Raw genomic sequence first — 15,118 nt, 5'->3', positions numbered from 1 at the left:
CCAACTAGTCCCATGGGAGTAAAAAAACAAAAACAACAAAAAAGCAGCACCTATATTTTCCTTTCTAGGTGCTGAAGAAAATGGCATTACCATTTATTGCAAACCAAAAAGAGGCCAAAACAAATACGCTTCTTGGTTTTCTGATCAGGTATGGCCAATAAAGTGTCAGATTCTTTTAGATGTGTTTATGAAAATTTTCCTCTTGCACCAGCTTATATCCAGTGAGAATTTGAAAAGCTAAATTACAAGTATAAACACTTCAAAACAGATGTTAATAATAGAAAGAATTAAGAACATTGCTGGAGTGACACAACACGGATGCTGTATTATTAAACAAATGGCTCACAATGGTGTTATGACATGAGTCATAATGCCTGATGCTGTGAACATACTGCAGAAAAGAACAATAGCTATCACCAGCTACAGAAGTGCACAGAGCACCGGGAGCCTGACTGCTGACTGATCTAAAGCAAGGGTTTTGTCCTCAAGCCAACAGGATAAACTCACACCTGGTGCAAATGGGTGCAACTGAACAGAAGCTCATGGAGTAATAGCACCTTCAGCTGAGGCTCTGATATTGCACCAAAAGTACTACAGGCTTTGCTCTGTACAGTCTTGCAGTCTGCTTTTGACTGTAATTGACTGGGGAATTCCAATTTGGTAGAATTTTGAACCTGCTTTCCACAGGTGTGAATAACTGAATCTAGCCCTACGTTAACATCAACAGATTTTTAGACCCAGCAAATCACAGAGCACATCTGAATGTTGTTTTAACGTTCAATATCACCTCAAGAATGTCTACCAGAGGCAGCAAACTGGTGACCATGAGCACAACGACTGATTTGCCATTCCTTTTGTTGCTTTATCTGCTAACTATGGATTGCAACTGGTGATGCTGAAAAAAAAAGATTACTCTAAGAGCTGGCACATCCACAAGCTTAACAGACAAAGGATGGAATCAAATCCTGGAGTGCACTTACAGCATGTGCTCCCCATAATTAAAAGTCTATTTGTGGCATGCAAAGCAGAAAAAGCTTTCATTTAGGGTAGAACTTAAACACAGCATTACTTTCCCTGCTTGATGCAGTAACCCCATTCAAGGGGATACAGTCTGGAAGCAATGTTCTCCAAGATGCACATGTCTAAATTGTCAAAAGGAGGGGAGGAGAAAATGAGAACAAAGTGGAACCCACCCATAAAATGAAATATAGGGCTTGATTCATTGTCACGCACTGGTAACATAGTGATTCAACCACTGTGGTGCACAGCTAAGAGGAACAGAGCTGGTTTAAATCCTTCATCTCTGTGCCTATGATGTACTTAATAAGAAACACTCAGCATAGAGACTTAGATGGGTTCCACTCCATCTAAGTACCACCCAAAAGCTCCAAGTATAGGAAGCATGGCCAAATACAAGGCTTGTGGTCAGGGCACTATGGTATTCCAGCCCCTTCTCAGCTTTTACACTGGGGACCCCTGGCAGCTGTCCTAAAGGCAGCCTCAAGGTTGCTCCAAACTGTGCTAAAGACCAAACCAGTTTCTGAACAATTTCAAAACATGAGTTGAGCAAAAGTGGTTTGCTGCACTCTCTTGGATGTGGAGCAGGCTGGAGCAGAGCCACATCTGAGAATAGACTGCCTCCCTCCAGCCAGCACAAGGGCACCTACATACCCCACAATGAATGCAAACCAAGGATGGGGCACACAAGAGACAAGAAATCTACTCAAAATAGTCAGTAGCTACACTGCATTACTCCAATCTCTCATCAGGATCCCCCAAAATAAATTTTATTAGAGGGGCATTAGCATGGCAGAAGACAATTTGCTTAGATAAAGCTTTTTGTTTCTTGTCTGTGTGTTTACAGGTGAAATGGTGCTCACCCATGCAAACATGCCACCCTGATCAAGCCAAACATACACAATGCATATAAGACATAAATAAATACTTATGAGTCACTGATAACCACCTCATAAATTATATGGTCTTATGAAGTATCACTGCTAAAGATAATGCATACAATTGGATACAAAATACACATACACAACTCTCATTAACACAGATAACATTGTTTGTTTCCTTTCACAAGAGCCCAAAGCCTTAATTTATAAGGTCCTGAAGTATATTTGATAACCTTGGAGTCCCAACAGCTGAGGATCAGTTCCAAAACCTGACCCAAAACCAGGCCTTATGAGACCAAATGAGATTACAGAGAATATAGTGAATAGGATATGGCACACGGGGGTCCAAAAGTCCAAGAGCCCAGTCTGCTTCAGCTTACAGGAGCCAGATGCAGTATTATTTATAACTCTTTATCCTCAAATGGATATTGCCTTCAGCATCCAACTCTCCTACCTGGCTCCTGCTGCACTGCCCAGGACCGGCTCCCCCATCAGTGGGTGAGGAGCTCAGCTGTGGCTGCAGGACAGCACGGCTGCTGCTGCTCTTCCCCAGCTCCTCACAAACTCCTCTGTGGAAATGGGCACGAGCCACACCAGCCAACAAAGTGAAGAGGGGCGAGATCAGTCCAGCAGCCTCCACTTGGGCAAAACCTAAATGCCGCTTTGGTACCACTTGACTGACACAGCCCAAACACAGCGTGTTTGTTTTGCTGACACATAGGTTTAAGTTTGCTCCCCAGCCACATCTTCTTTCCCCTTGGATACAATAGTCATCTTCATAGCACTTATTATAACATATTGCAGCAATAATGTGTAATTATCCTCAAAAACAAAGCAAAAGCTCAAGATAAAAATAACAGGCACTGAGCACACTTACCAGCTGGAGGAAGGCAGTGAGGCAGCATGAGCTGCAGCCCTAAAATGGCTGTGCTGTAGCCTGATTTCAAAGGCCAGACTGCAGAAGAGCACACAGAAAGGTGGACCCTTTCCAAAAGCAGGTCCAAAATGAGAAAGAGCAGCAAACTCTGTGGAGATGTCCTTAGGCAGAGCAGTGCCCCCCCTGAGGTCTGTGCACTGGCAGCTGGGTTCAATGTTTGCATTTGGGCCAGGGCAGAACTCCAAATGCACAGCAGCTGGAGGGCTGATCTTTTCTGAGGAGAGGTCCATCAAGTGGTTATCAATCATAGCTCTCACCCTGGGTCTTCCTTGGTCTGACCTAGGGAAATCAAATCAGTTTCCTTCTTACCTGTTTTTCCTGTTTTGCTGGATGTCCTTATTTTGACTTTCATAGACTCATAGAATAGCTTGGTTTGGAAGGGACCTTAAAGATCATTTAGTTCCAACCCCCCTGATATGGGTATGGACATCTTCCCCTAGACCACATTGCTCAAAGTCCCATCGACCTGGCCTTGAACACTTCCCGGGATGAGGCACCCACATCACTGGGCAACCCATTCCAGTGCCTCACCCTCACAGTAAAGAATTTGTGCCTCACAGCTAATCTAAGCCTATCCTCATTCAGTTTACAGCCATCACTCCTTAGCTATCACTACATGCCCTTGTAAAAAGTTCCACTCCAGCTCTCTTGTAGGCCCTTTTAGGCACTGTAAATCTTCTCTTCTGCAGCCTGAACACCTCCAGTGCTCTCAGTCTGTCTTTACAGGAGATGTGCTCTAGCCCTCTGATCATTTTTGTGACCCTCCTCAGGACTCTTCCAACAAGTCCATGTCCTTCTTATGGGGGCCCCAGAGCTGGATGCAGACTCCAGAAAGGGTCCCACCAGAGTGGAGTACAGGGGCAGAATAACCTCCCTGTGCCCCCAACAGATACAGCAGAGCCCTCTACTTCCAAGCCCTCACAGCAAACTAGCTTGAAAGCAAATTATAGAAGGGGAGGGAAACAAAACAGTTTCAATGACTAAAAAGTGGAAGTCTATGAATTGAATAAAATACTAGTTTAAAATTCTCAACAGCAGCTCACAGACAGTAAATCTGATCAAGTATAAAAAAGCTGTACACATATCTCAGGGCTCTGATGGCTTCGGGATGTCCCAGGTCATATGGTGTGTATGTGTAAAAGCTTGACATCTCTGCTTTGTACAGAGAAGGCTGGTTAGAGCTGCACACATTCCAGGAGGGCCTCTGTTGAATAGAATTGGCCAAATCAGATTAAAAATGCAATATCTATGGTGAAGGCTGCAAGCTGCCTGCTCAGAGATTCTACTGATGTGAACCAGAAGTTCCTTGCATGTGGTCAGGCCCTAAATTTGATACTGGAATTTAAAAACAAATTAAGATTCCCATGTAATATTGACTGCTTTTTTTTTTCTTTTTTTTGCCAGAGTAAAAGATTTTACAACATGGAATGCTATATGCAGTGGTTACATGAGTCCAAGTAATTGTACCAATTATATAATTTGATATAATTGCACTAATTACATAAACACATAATAATGAAATATAAGTTATTCCAAGAGCTAAACTGGAAGAACATTAAAGAACCTAAATCTGCTCCCACTTATTCTAGTACAAATCAGAAACAATTCCCTTGAAATCAATGAAGTTACCCAAATAAAATTGGCCCCTACTGTTGCAAGCAGGCATGTAAAACCAGCTTTTAGTTCAAGGTTACTGACTGGGCAAGCAAATGAAAGCTACTGGGACATTTTTTACTGAGGCAGATTGCTAATTCCTGGCCAAATTCCAGTGTATGTAGGGAGATTCATGACAAAGTTAGAAGTCTTTTACTCTTGTTCTGATCTGTCACCCAGCATGTGTGGGTTCTGCTAAAACTTTTAGCTGCTGGTTCCAAAGGAAAAATTACTTCTTTTAGAAATACTGAGAACTGAGAATGAGCCGGGCCCAATCAGGAATTCCAGAAAACCGGATTCATGTGTCTTTATTCAAATTGGTGCTAGGCTGAATTACATCTGCAGACTTTCGGGGAGTTACTGTAGACTGACATCAGCATTAACTGAAACAGACTCCCCTCTTAGACAGAAATCTGTATTTCTGATCCATTTTTCAAAATGTTCTCCCACCCTTCCCAGTAGAAAGCACTTCATACAAAAATTATCCTTATGAAGGATGCATTCAGTGAGGGGTTTCCCTCTTCTCTGGTGGCAGGGCAAGTGCAGCAATTAATTTTCAGCTGCTGAGTTCATCTCTCACAAGTGACAAAGCAAAGAAGGTGAGAGCTGGCAGTTTTGGAGCAGGTGTCTATTATGTGTGGAAATACGTGATGTATGCAGAGTTAATCCCACAAGTGCTCTGTTGCATCACATTGTGACAGTCACCCTGTTCACACCATCCTCACTGACAGCAGTGGGAGGTCCAGGATGGGGTTTTGCCTGGGTTAGAATGTTTTAAAGGGTGAAGATTCTCCAGCTCCAGAGATTGACAGCCTATCAAAGACAAGAGAGGGTCACCAAGTCACCTTTGGGTGGGGGGGGGCATGGATATGACCAGCTGTTTTTTGAGGTAGAGTACCTAACCTGACATAAAGCAAATGAAACTAGATGCTCAGTTTTATAAGGATGGAAATGATAGATGGAAACACCCCAAAATTTTTGAAAAGCAGCCATTAGGCTTGGCCATCTCATTTTTCATTTTGCCTGATTTCAAAAATGCAGGAGATGGAAGCTGCACAAAGCAGAATTCCTGCACTCTCTTGTAAAAAGCTGGCAAGAGCAGTAGCTTTGTCACATCTCTGAAAAATCAAGGCCAAACTGTCTCAGATTGGTCCCACAAAATTAAAGACGATTTTATTTCATTTTAGCCTCAGAAATCTGTGTGACAGGTTGCTGTCAGCACCAGGATACAAGAGCACCTCACTGTCTGTAGAATGCCCAGAGCAGCAAGTGACTCCATGCTGCAGAAAACTCCAAGCATGTTCAGTTCACATTCATTTCTAGTCTCACTCAAAATAAAAGGACCTGGGACTCTGGACTGTGATCCAGCTCTTCCCACTTCCAGATGATGCCCCTCACACTATCCTGATATTCATGCTCTGTCCCATAAACACCGTGACTCTAGCTAGAAATCAGGGAGCAGAGAAGGCAGGGACAGGGGAAGAAAGCTGGGAAAGACTTTTATACCTAAAGAAAAGGGGTGCTTTTTGATGGCCTCTGTGAAAGAGTTCAGGATCCCAAGCTCACTTGTGGGTTTGCAGCAGGATGCAGAGCACAGTTCCTGCCCCTTGCTCCTGGCCAGCCCAGGCTCGAGGCACCCTGGCTGCCAGCAGCTCCCTGCTCCCCAGGGCTGCAGGGCCAAACCCCTCACTGAGACACTCTGGGCTCTCCTGAGCAAAGGAGTCTGAGTCCCATGCAGGGTTTGGCTTTGACCGCAGGAACCAAACACTTTCAATTAAGAATTAAACCTAACTGGAGCCAGCCTCCAGGGCCTTGCATTTCAATGGGCAAGATTTCTTAATATACCCCATTTTTTAAAGGGCTGCCCAGTCTTATTTATAATGATGGTGTCATATTAGGGCAAACATGCCTTCAGAGTGAAGGGGGGGGTATTGGCCACTGATTTCAAGGGGAATTTATTGAAGTCATCAGTAGCCCAGTTGATCCGAAGAATGAAAACCAGAGAGAAGGCTGCTGAGAGATGGAGCAGCAACAGTGAGTGGTTAGTGGCTTTGACAATCAATGTACAGCTCAAGGTGGTAAGAAAGCTGTGAGATATTAAAAAAATTTGATCTGGAGGACAAAGTTCTGAGAAGCTGATTGTTGACACAGTCACAGCAAATTACTCCTCCAGGTCTCCCGTTTAACCCCAGTGCCTGGCTGTGAGGAGAGCTGGGCAGAGCTACACCTGAATGTGAATTGTAACTAGAACCCATCATTAGTTGAATGATCTTGCTTCTTTAACACTTTTCAGGTTTCAGGGTCAGATCTAACATTTGCTAAGTCAACAGAGGTCCTTCTGTCAGCTTCAGCTGGCATTTGCTCAGGTCTCCAGGAGGAAGAATTTATCTGTGAAAATCAGTTAAATCAATATCTGGATGTATGTGCAGCTGAGTACTTGAGTAATTCTCAGCATTTTTGAGGGCTTATTAGTAAAAGGAAAAAAAAAACCCCTTTCTTAGTGTGAGTTAGTTTTGGAAAAAAAAATTAATTAAACTTACTATTGGTCCTTTATTCCTGGAAGTGCTTTCCACTTTTTTTTTTTTTTTAACTTCTTCTAAGCACTCAGGGAGTGACCCAGAGAAGAAGTTACATTCTTACACAGCAGGTGAACCAGGAACTTGCTGTAAATGACCTGCAGGTATGCGGAACAGTGCCGTTCCTGTGCCCAGAGCCCCTGCACTGCTGCAGAGAGAAAGAAGCAGATGCTTACATGTATAGACAGCAATAAAACTGGAGTGTAACATTTTTAGGATCGCAGCTGAGCTCTCAGACAAGGCTTTCTGCAATGACTAATACGACTATGGTCTAATGCGACAGTTCACCGTCTGCAGCCTATTCAGTCCTGAAAGTAAGCAAGTTCCTCCAGATGTTACACACTGAAAAAAAAAAAAAAAAAAAGCACATCCAGTTTTCAATCTTTTTTATTTATTTAAACTGTACACAAATGTAAAATACTTCAACAGCAAATCTAAGTGAAAATTGTTTGGTTTAAATTATTATGGAACAGAACCTAAAAGGAACTTTATTAAATAAACATAAAAATTGGATTTAAAGGATGCACATATTGTAATGTATTCTACAATAGTCACTTTTTTTTCACTCTACATTCCATGTGCGTATGGTATAGAAAAGACACTGAATAGAACAAACAGAATCCATTTTTTACCCTGAAACAATTGGTAGGCCTCGTGAGGGATTGCTCAGTATGACTACATGATATATGATGGCTTTGCCATCTCATAAAAATTATAACTAATATGTTGGCCTCTTTGGTTCCAAAATTTCTGTATAATACATTTAACTGTATTCATTTTTTTGCTGCTATAAAAATAACATTTTTTTTCAAATGGCAGTTTTTGACTAATCATGCAACTAAATCAGTGCAAACATTAAAAGCAATCATTCGCTTTAAAAAAGAAGCAAAAGATTTAATTTCAAGTATAAAAAAATATAAAAAAGTCATATCATAAGTCCAGTTTTGTCTAGTATGGGTCAACACTTTAAATTGCATAGCTCATGCGGCACCTGTTTACCTAGATAGTGAGCAAAGATAAGTGCACTATCAAGTACCACTTTTCAAGGCATTGAAATTTGCAAGTGCTATTATACGTGCATTCAAGCAGTTTGCAAGTGCTATGCTGTATCATTATTTTCTGATCTTTATGGCCATCCTTGACACCTCCTGGTAAGGAAATTGAAAGCACTCTCCTCTCTCCTCCTTTCCAAGACTTGTAAAAATGTTCCTCGCCTGTTATTAAATGCACTGCATTTCCCAGAACGTCTCCACTCTGTCGCTGTCACTCCTCTTTAGGGTTCATTGGTTTAGCCGTGGTGGCCATTGCTTGTTTGCTCGTCCCCCACGTGACGTAGCCTTGCCGAGTCCCCCTCTGAAGAACACAGATTGCAACTTTTGACTTTTTGTTCTTTGCACAGTGAGAGATGCCAACAGTCAAACACAGTCCAGATATGGTATCGATTCCCTTTTCCAAGACACGGCGGGTGTAGCCAACCATGGGTTGCTAGTGGGCAGTAAAAGCATTGAATCACGCCAGCCCGGCTTGTGACTCTGCAACGGCCAGGTGTTAGAAAAACAGCAGTTTCTTACATGTCTGTCCCCTTTTCTCTCTCTCTCTCTCTCTCCCCCCGATGGAACCACAGGATTCCTTGCTGGAAGTGCTGTAGCAAGAAGTGGGCATCTGTGATGTTTATGTTTAGATAAATTTAAATTAAGAGGAAGTGATCGCCTCCCAAGACAGGTGTCCTGCAGCTTCCTGTTAGACCTAAGAGGTGACAGTCGACTTTTTTTTTTCCTTTGTTCTTTTTTTTAATTTTCTAAGTTTGGTCATTTTGACACCTGCGTGCAAGAATACGTTGTGTTCTCACAGTCTGTGCTTTTGCCTGAGCAAAGGGAGCTCATTTCGGTCTGGCTTTGCCGGCAGGCGGGGAAACAGCTGCTCAGCCGTTCACTCGTACTGGCAGGCATTTAGGTCCATCGTCACTGGTCACTGACTTTCTGTGCTCATGTCCCTTTTCTGAGCTGCCTCGGGTGTGTGTGTCTGTGTGTGTCTGTGTGTCTGAGCGCGTGTTTGTGTGCGTGCCCACATTTCGTGTGTGTGTGTGTCTTTAAGATATTTCATAGCATTAACTTATAAGTGATAGAATATATAAGTGTCCATGATCCACAAACTGCCACTGTCCTGACACCAAAGTGAAATGATTATTTTTTTTTTTTTTTTTTTTTTGTCAAACTTTTCCACAGTGACTTTCCAACACTGATGCCTGGATACACAGTGAAACTTCCTCCAACACCATCTTGTACGGGAATGTTTCTCTCTCTCTCTCCCTCTCTCTCTCTCCCCCCCCAAAACACACCTTAAATCAAGCACAACCACATTCTTCCACAATCATATTGGGAACGTCCCTTTTCACAATGTTGTATTCATCATCAAAGTACAGCATTGACATTGTGCTAAGTTTGGTTGGAATGCAACAGGAGTTCACGGTGCCCGGGTTCAGCCCCCGCATTCGGTACTGATTCACGACAGCGGTGTGAAAGGAGGAAGCCGACCCCGGGACACCGGCCAAGTAGGCCGGGCAGCTCCCTTCACAGTAATTCCCATAGTAACCTGATGGTGCTATGATCCAGTCATTCCACCCAATGAGTCTAAAGTCAATGTAAAACTGTTGCCTGCAACATAGATTGGTCCTGCCATCGCACTCCAGGCCTCTTTTCCGGATCCTGTGTTTGTTATCAGCGAGGCGGGCTTGCACCACTAAAAAAGGCCGGTGGGATTCCTCCCCGGGGTCCACATAAATTGGCAGCACTGAATACTCTTCACAGCCCTCACATTGAACATCCAAGTTCAGTCTCCTTTCTCCTCTCTCAAACAGAGCCTGGATCGCCTCTGTCATGGGAAAAGTGTGCCAACCACTTCTTTTGAGATCAACTTTCTTTTCAACCACATTCCACTTGTTGCTAGTGTCCGGGTCTTGGAAATAGACTTTGACTCTTACTTTTCGCCTGCTGCCTTTCTCTAAGACATATGGAAGCAGCTTCAAGTAAAGCCACAGGCTGGCTTGAACGACAAACAAGTTCTGGTTCCCTTCATTTGAGATGAAGAAATAGAGGCGGACTCTAGATGAGGCCAGATCGTCTGCAAGATAAGGAGAGATCAGCAAGATTAAGTCAAAAAGGAAATGTTAGCTTGTGTGCCATTCTGGATTCAGGGACAACACTAGAGCACAGCAGATCGAGCGAACAGTGACGGGGCTGTGCCAGTCAGAAGGCATGCACTGCATCAGATATCCCCAATTTGCAATTAGAATTAATTGAAAAGGGGACTTCCCACAGCAGCCTTCAACACTGGGCTGTAGTCGGATGTGTCAGATCCACAGACACCAGTAAGGGTTTTACAGAATACATGTTTTTTCCAGAAAGCGAGATTTAAAGATGCTGCAGCAGCATCTTGAAAAAGACCGGCACTAGGACTAGAACTCTGCTATCTCATCAGTTTAAGAATAGTTTTAACTTTCAGCTACCTGCCAATTCTCATGGGGAGAGCTCTTTCAATAACCACTAAAACGCCAATGCCAAACGAGGGATTTTGTTTCGATTTGCACATATTCTCATTGCGGTTTAAAGGAGAGGATTCACGAGACAGAATGGAAAATATTTCAGTAATGTGCCTGCTGGTCCAACAGATCAAGCTAACCCCCACTTAGTCTGGTAGAATATCAGCTATTATTAATCATTTCAATCTCTGCCTTTTCTCCCCAGAACGATGAGCTCCCATACGAGGCAAGGCAATGGAGCGGTTGTTCCCGCTGTAACGCCGTTATTGGCTGTTCTCAATACGCTTTTCAGCAACACCAGAATTAAAGGAGAGAAATTGTCACAGAAAACCAAATGTCACCAAATGTCTGACATAACCCCTTATTTGTAAACAGAAGAGCCTGCTGCATGAAACATTTCAGAAATACCAGCGGCCTTCCTGCAATTTTGTAATGTAAGTCCTAACTAAATTTGGCGTAGGTGATAAATGTGCCGGCCTTTATGGCGGAGACCGTAATTCTGGTCCCTGAATCAAAGCATCCCAATTGCTATTTAAAATTATTGCTGGAAAGGCATTTGCTCATCTGCCCTTATCGGTTTTGCTTCCGTCTGTACAGAGCTAAATGTAGATTTTTTCTGCCTTTTCCTTCCCTAAGAATCTTTAGCATTTTTGTCAATCTCTGAATGGGATTTTTTGCGTAGTCGGTGTCTTCATTTGTTACCCTAGATGCCTTTCAAATGTGCCTCCAGAGCCCATTCAGTACCTTGTAATAGTTCAGTGACAAAAATTTTCACTGTGTTTGTCTACGTTTTACATAAAGTCAATTTTGGAAGTGTTACAAAAGACAGCAATTGACTGAATACCAAATGGAAGTACAAGGCCACCCCCGATCTCCCAACGACATCCTATTAAAAAATAATAACCCCCAAAATGTACAGTAAGAAAGCCTTTCTCATGTTAGTAAGTACACAACTTTTTCGTAAACTGTGGTGACAGTGACAGAAAAAGAACAGTACGGTGCTGCTGCACCAATCCACATCACTTGTGTTGTGTGAGATTGTGTGCGCTCATAAATTTTGTATGTGAATATAACAAGCATATGTATAATGCAACAGATCCCATAGATACTGTAAATGTATATGCCTTTGGTAAGTGGGAGGGTAGATAAAGAAGATGAGTGGGCAGCATACAGGATAGAAAGAGATTTATTTTGTGGACAAATGATATATAGATGCCACAAGAAGATAGAGAGAGGAAAATGAAACGAGCGCTAGAGTGATGAAGGAAAGGAGAGATGGGCAGATAGACAGGAGAGAGGTAATTCACAGAGTGATGGTGTTCCAGCCAGATGTGCAAAGTTCACGGGGACAGTGGTTAAACTACTGGAAAGCTGTGCTGAAGGGATTCAGTGACACGTAACTGCAATGGCTGGACAGGACTGAGATGGCTGGTACCGTGGGGATGGAGGGCAGCTAGTAAACGGGCTGACAGACAGACAGGAGACAGACACACTTGGTAGGACACTGCATGCAATGGACAAACAGACAAGGCCAATACTGCAAATGAAAGCTAAATGGGAAACAAACGGAAGGAGAGGAATGGGCAAATGCAAGCCTCAACAGACAGATGCAGGCAGTGAACCAGATGAATGTGCCGGGCAGACAGACAAGGCAAGAGATGCAAGAGATGGAGCGGGACAGGCAGAGGAGTGACAGTGGGACACGCAGGGACAGAGACAAGCCCCGGTGCAGCTGGGAGGAGAGCCGGAGGGGAGCCGGGGGCACAGAGGCCGCGGAGGGATGGAGGGACAAGAGAGGGGAGTTGCAAGGCACAGCCCGGGGAGAATCCCGGGCACAGGGGCACAAGCAAGGAGGACGGGAAAGCGCGGGCAGGGCCGGAACGAGACGGTGCGGGGCAGAGGGGAGAGCGAATGAGGCGGAGGACAAGCGGGTGAGCTGGGCGGCCAGGTGCCCGTACCAGGCAGAAGGACAGGCGGGAGGACAGGCAGGGTGCGCGGGGGGCCAGGCAAGGGCAGCCGGGGAACTGCTACGGGTCAGGCAGGCGGAAAGAGAAGGTGGGCAGGAGGACAGGCAGGGCGAGAGGGAAGACTGACAGAGGTCAAGCAGGGGGACTGACAGGGGTCGAGCGGGGGGAATGACAGACGGGGCGAGGCAGGACAGGCGGGGAGCGCGGCAGGGCAGGGGCCGCGGCGGGTCGGGCAGGGGGCGCGGGCGGCGGGGGCGCGCGGCCGGGCGGCGCCCACCTGTCTCGGCGAAGCTGATGATCTCGGAGACCGGGTCGTGGGCCGGGGGCCCGGCGCTCGCCTGCCCGTCCAGGCTGGGGATCTCCACGCGGCCGTCCTCCCGCACCTTGCCGGCGTGCAGCTTGCGCAGCGCCGTGACCATGGCCGCCTTGGGCACGGCGTGCGTGATGTTGGGCCGGTCCCGCATCTGCAGCCGGCTCAGGATGTGCCTCTTCACCGCCTCCAGGAAATCCCCGTCCACCTTGCCCGGCTCCTCGGGCCGCCGGAAGCCGCAGGAGGTGCATGTGTCCTGCGGGGAGCCGCCGGCGGGGGCCGGCGGGGTCGGGGTGGCCGCGGCGCCCAGCAGGAGCAGCCCGCAGGCCAGCAGCGCGGCCAGCACCCCCCGGCGAGCCGCCCCGTCCATGGCGGAGGAGCGGGGGGCCGAGCTGGGGGCCGCCCCGGAGCGCCGCAGGGAGCCCGTCTGCAGGCAGCGCCGCTCCGAGCGCTCCGCGGCGCGGAGGGGGCGGTGGCAGCCAAGCTGGGGGGCCGCAACCGCTCCGCGCAGGGGGGGAGCCGCGGCGGAGGGAGGGGGCGCCCGGGGAAGCGGCGTGTGCCGCCGGGGAGGCGGAGGGGGGAGGCTGCACGCGCAGGCACCGAGGGCGAAGTTGGCGGCGGGGGGGGGGAACAGGCTTGGCGTGCACGGAGAGAGCCCGGCTCCACGGGGGAGGGGGACGGCAGCAGGTGAGGGGGTGGCTGCGGAGCCCGGGGAGGAGGGAGGGGGAGCGGGGAGCGAGCCGGAGGTGCGAGGGGATCCGGGGAGCAGGGGAGAGGCGGCGCCGCTCTGCCCCGGTGCCCCGCGTCGCTTCAGAGGGGCATCCCCGGGCGCAGTCGCTCGTGGTCCATCGCTCGCTTCGGCAGGTCCGGGCGGGCCGCGGAGAGGAGCTCTCTAGTCCAGCGTCATTGAGGGGGGTCAGGGAGATAAACGAAGCAGATTTATATACAATCCAATTTATAGCCTGGAAGGAGGGGGGGGGGAGAAATACCACTTGTACCCCCCCGTTCACTCCGCCCCCGCAACTCCGTGGTGCAGGTCTGCTCCGCGCTGCTCGGTTGTCTCCCTTCAGCGCCCGCTGCTTCTCAGCGTGCCATCAAAGTTGACCCGGAGCGTAGCTGGGGAGGGAGCCCAGGGCGGCGGGCAGAGGGTGCGCGGCTGGCAGCTCCACTGTTGCGAGTCTTCTCCGCTCACCGTCCCGCTTATTATTAGCGAGATGCTTTTATTTTCAAAGCAGCGCGGAGGGTCCGGAGTCCGGCGCGGATGCGGTGGCGGCGCCCGGGGACCCCCGCCGCGGGCAGGGCACCGCACGCTGCGCGACGCGGAGCGGAGGAGCGGCGCGATCCCGGCGATCCCAGGAGAAGCTGCACGGATCCACTCGGTCAGACCAGCTCTTCGGCTCGCTCCCTCGCTTGCTCTTTTAAACAATATCTCCCTTGTTGGTGGTTTGGGTTTTATTATTATTATTGCTATTATTATTTTAAGTGTGATTTTTGTTGTTGTTGCTGCTGCTGCTGCTCCAGTTAATCTGTCTCCCTCTGCGTCTTTTTGATCTTTCGCTCGCCTTGTGCTGGCTTGAACGCTGTGTTTTGTTTTGTTTGGGGTTTTTTGTTTTGTTTGGCTTTTTGGTTTTTTGTTTTTGTTATTTGTTTTTCTTTTTTTACGCGTCTGATGTTCCCTCTCGGATCCGCAGTGAAAGGTCTCGGGGAAGCTGCTTGCTCCTCGCTTATCTTCTCTGATCTCCTGCTAATTTTTCCCCCCTGCAAAATCACGACATTGTGGCACTTTCTACTGAAACTTTTTATACAGGAGTTAAAACCACGTGGGAACTCCGACCTATAACAGACGCCATGGGCTCCTCACTATTTAGGAGCTTAAGTTAAGTCTTTTGCCCCCTGGGCTATTACAGTAACTTCCTGATGTGGAAATATTAACTATGCTGTTTCTTTAACTCCCCCCGTCCCCTCCCTCCCTCCCGGTTCCTGCAAACACACCCACCACACCGGCTCGCGTCTCTGTCCCATCGTCCGGCAGGACGGACGGACGGACCCCGAGCGGCTGCAGCTCTGGCCCCCCTCCCGCCCCGGCCGGGAGATGGATGCCCCCTTCTTCCCCTCCCCCGGTGCTCCTTGCCTTTTAAGCACTTGAAAGAAGAAGTCATTAGAAAGTTTACCGTCGGTTGGCTTTGCGACGGGGCGGGTTTCTGTTTGTTTGTTTGAATGGGCCGGGGCGGGTGCCGGG

At 47.5% G+C, this 15,118-nt stretch overlaps 1 protein-coding gene across 1 annotated transcript; it reads right to left on the bottom strand.

The window, feature by feature from the left end:
- Nucleotides 1-8,861: 8,861 nt before the first annotated feature.
- Nucleotides 8,862-13,781, bottom strand: INHBB (inhibin subunit beta B). The gene is made up of 2 exons (XM_030952434.1): nt 12,847-13,781; nt 8,862-10,184 (listed from the first exon to the last, which is right to left on the bottom strand). The coding sequence occupies exons 1-2, from the start codon at nt 13,247-13,249 to the stop codon at nt 9,409-9,411; spliced, it is 1,179 nt and encodes a 392-aa protein (XP_030808294.1). The 5' UTR covers nt 13,250-13,781; the 3' UTR covers nt 8,862-9,408.
- Between the last annotated feature and the right edge of the window lie 1,337 nt (nt 13,782-15,118).

The sequence above is a fragment of the Camarhynchus parvulus genome, chromosome 7 (assembly GCF_901933205.1).
Source record: "Camarhynchus parvulus chromosome 7, STF_HiC, whole genome shotgun sequence".
NCBI lineage: Eukaryota > Metazoa > Chordata > Aves > Passeriformes > Thraupidae > Camarhynchus > Camarhynchus parvulus.
This window is presented reverse-complemented; position numbering and strand designations above follow the sequence as displayed.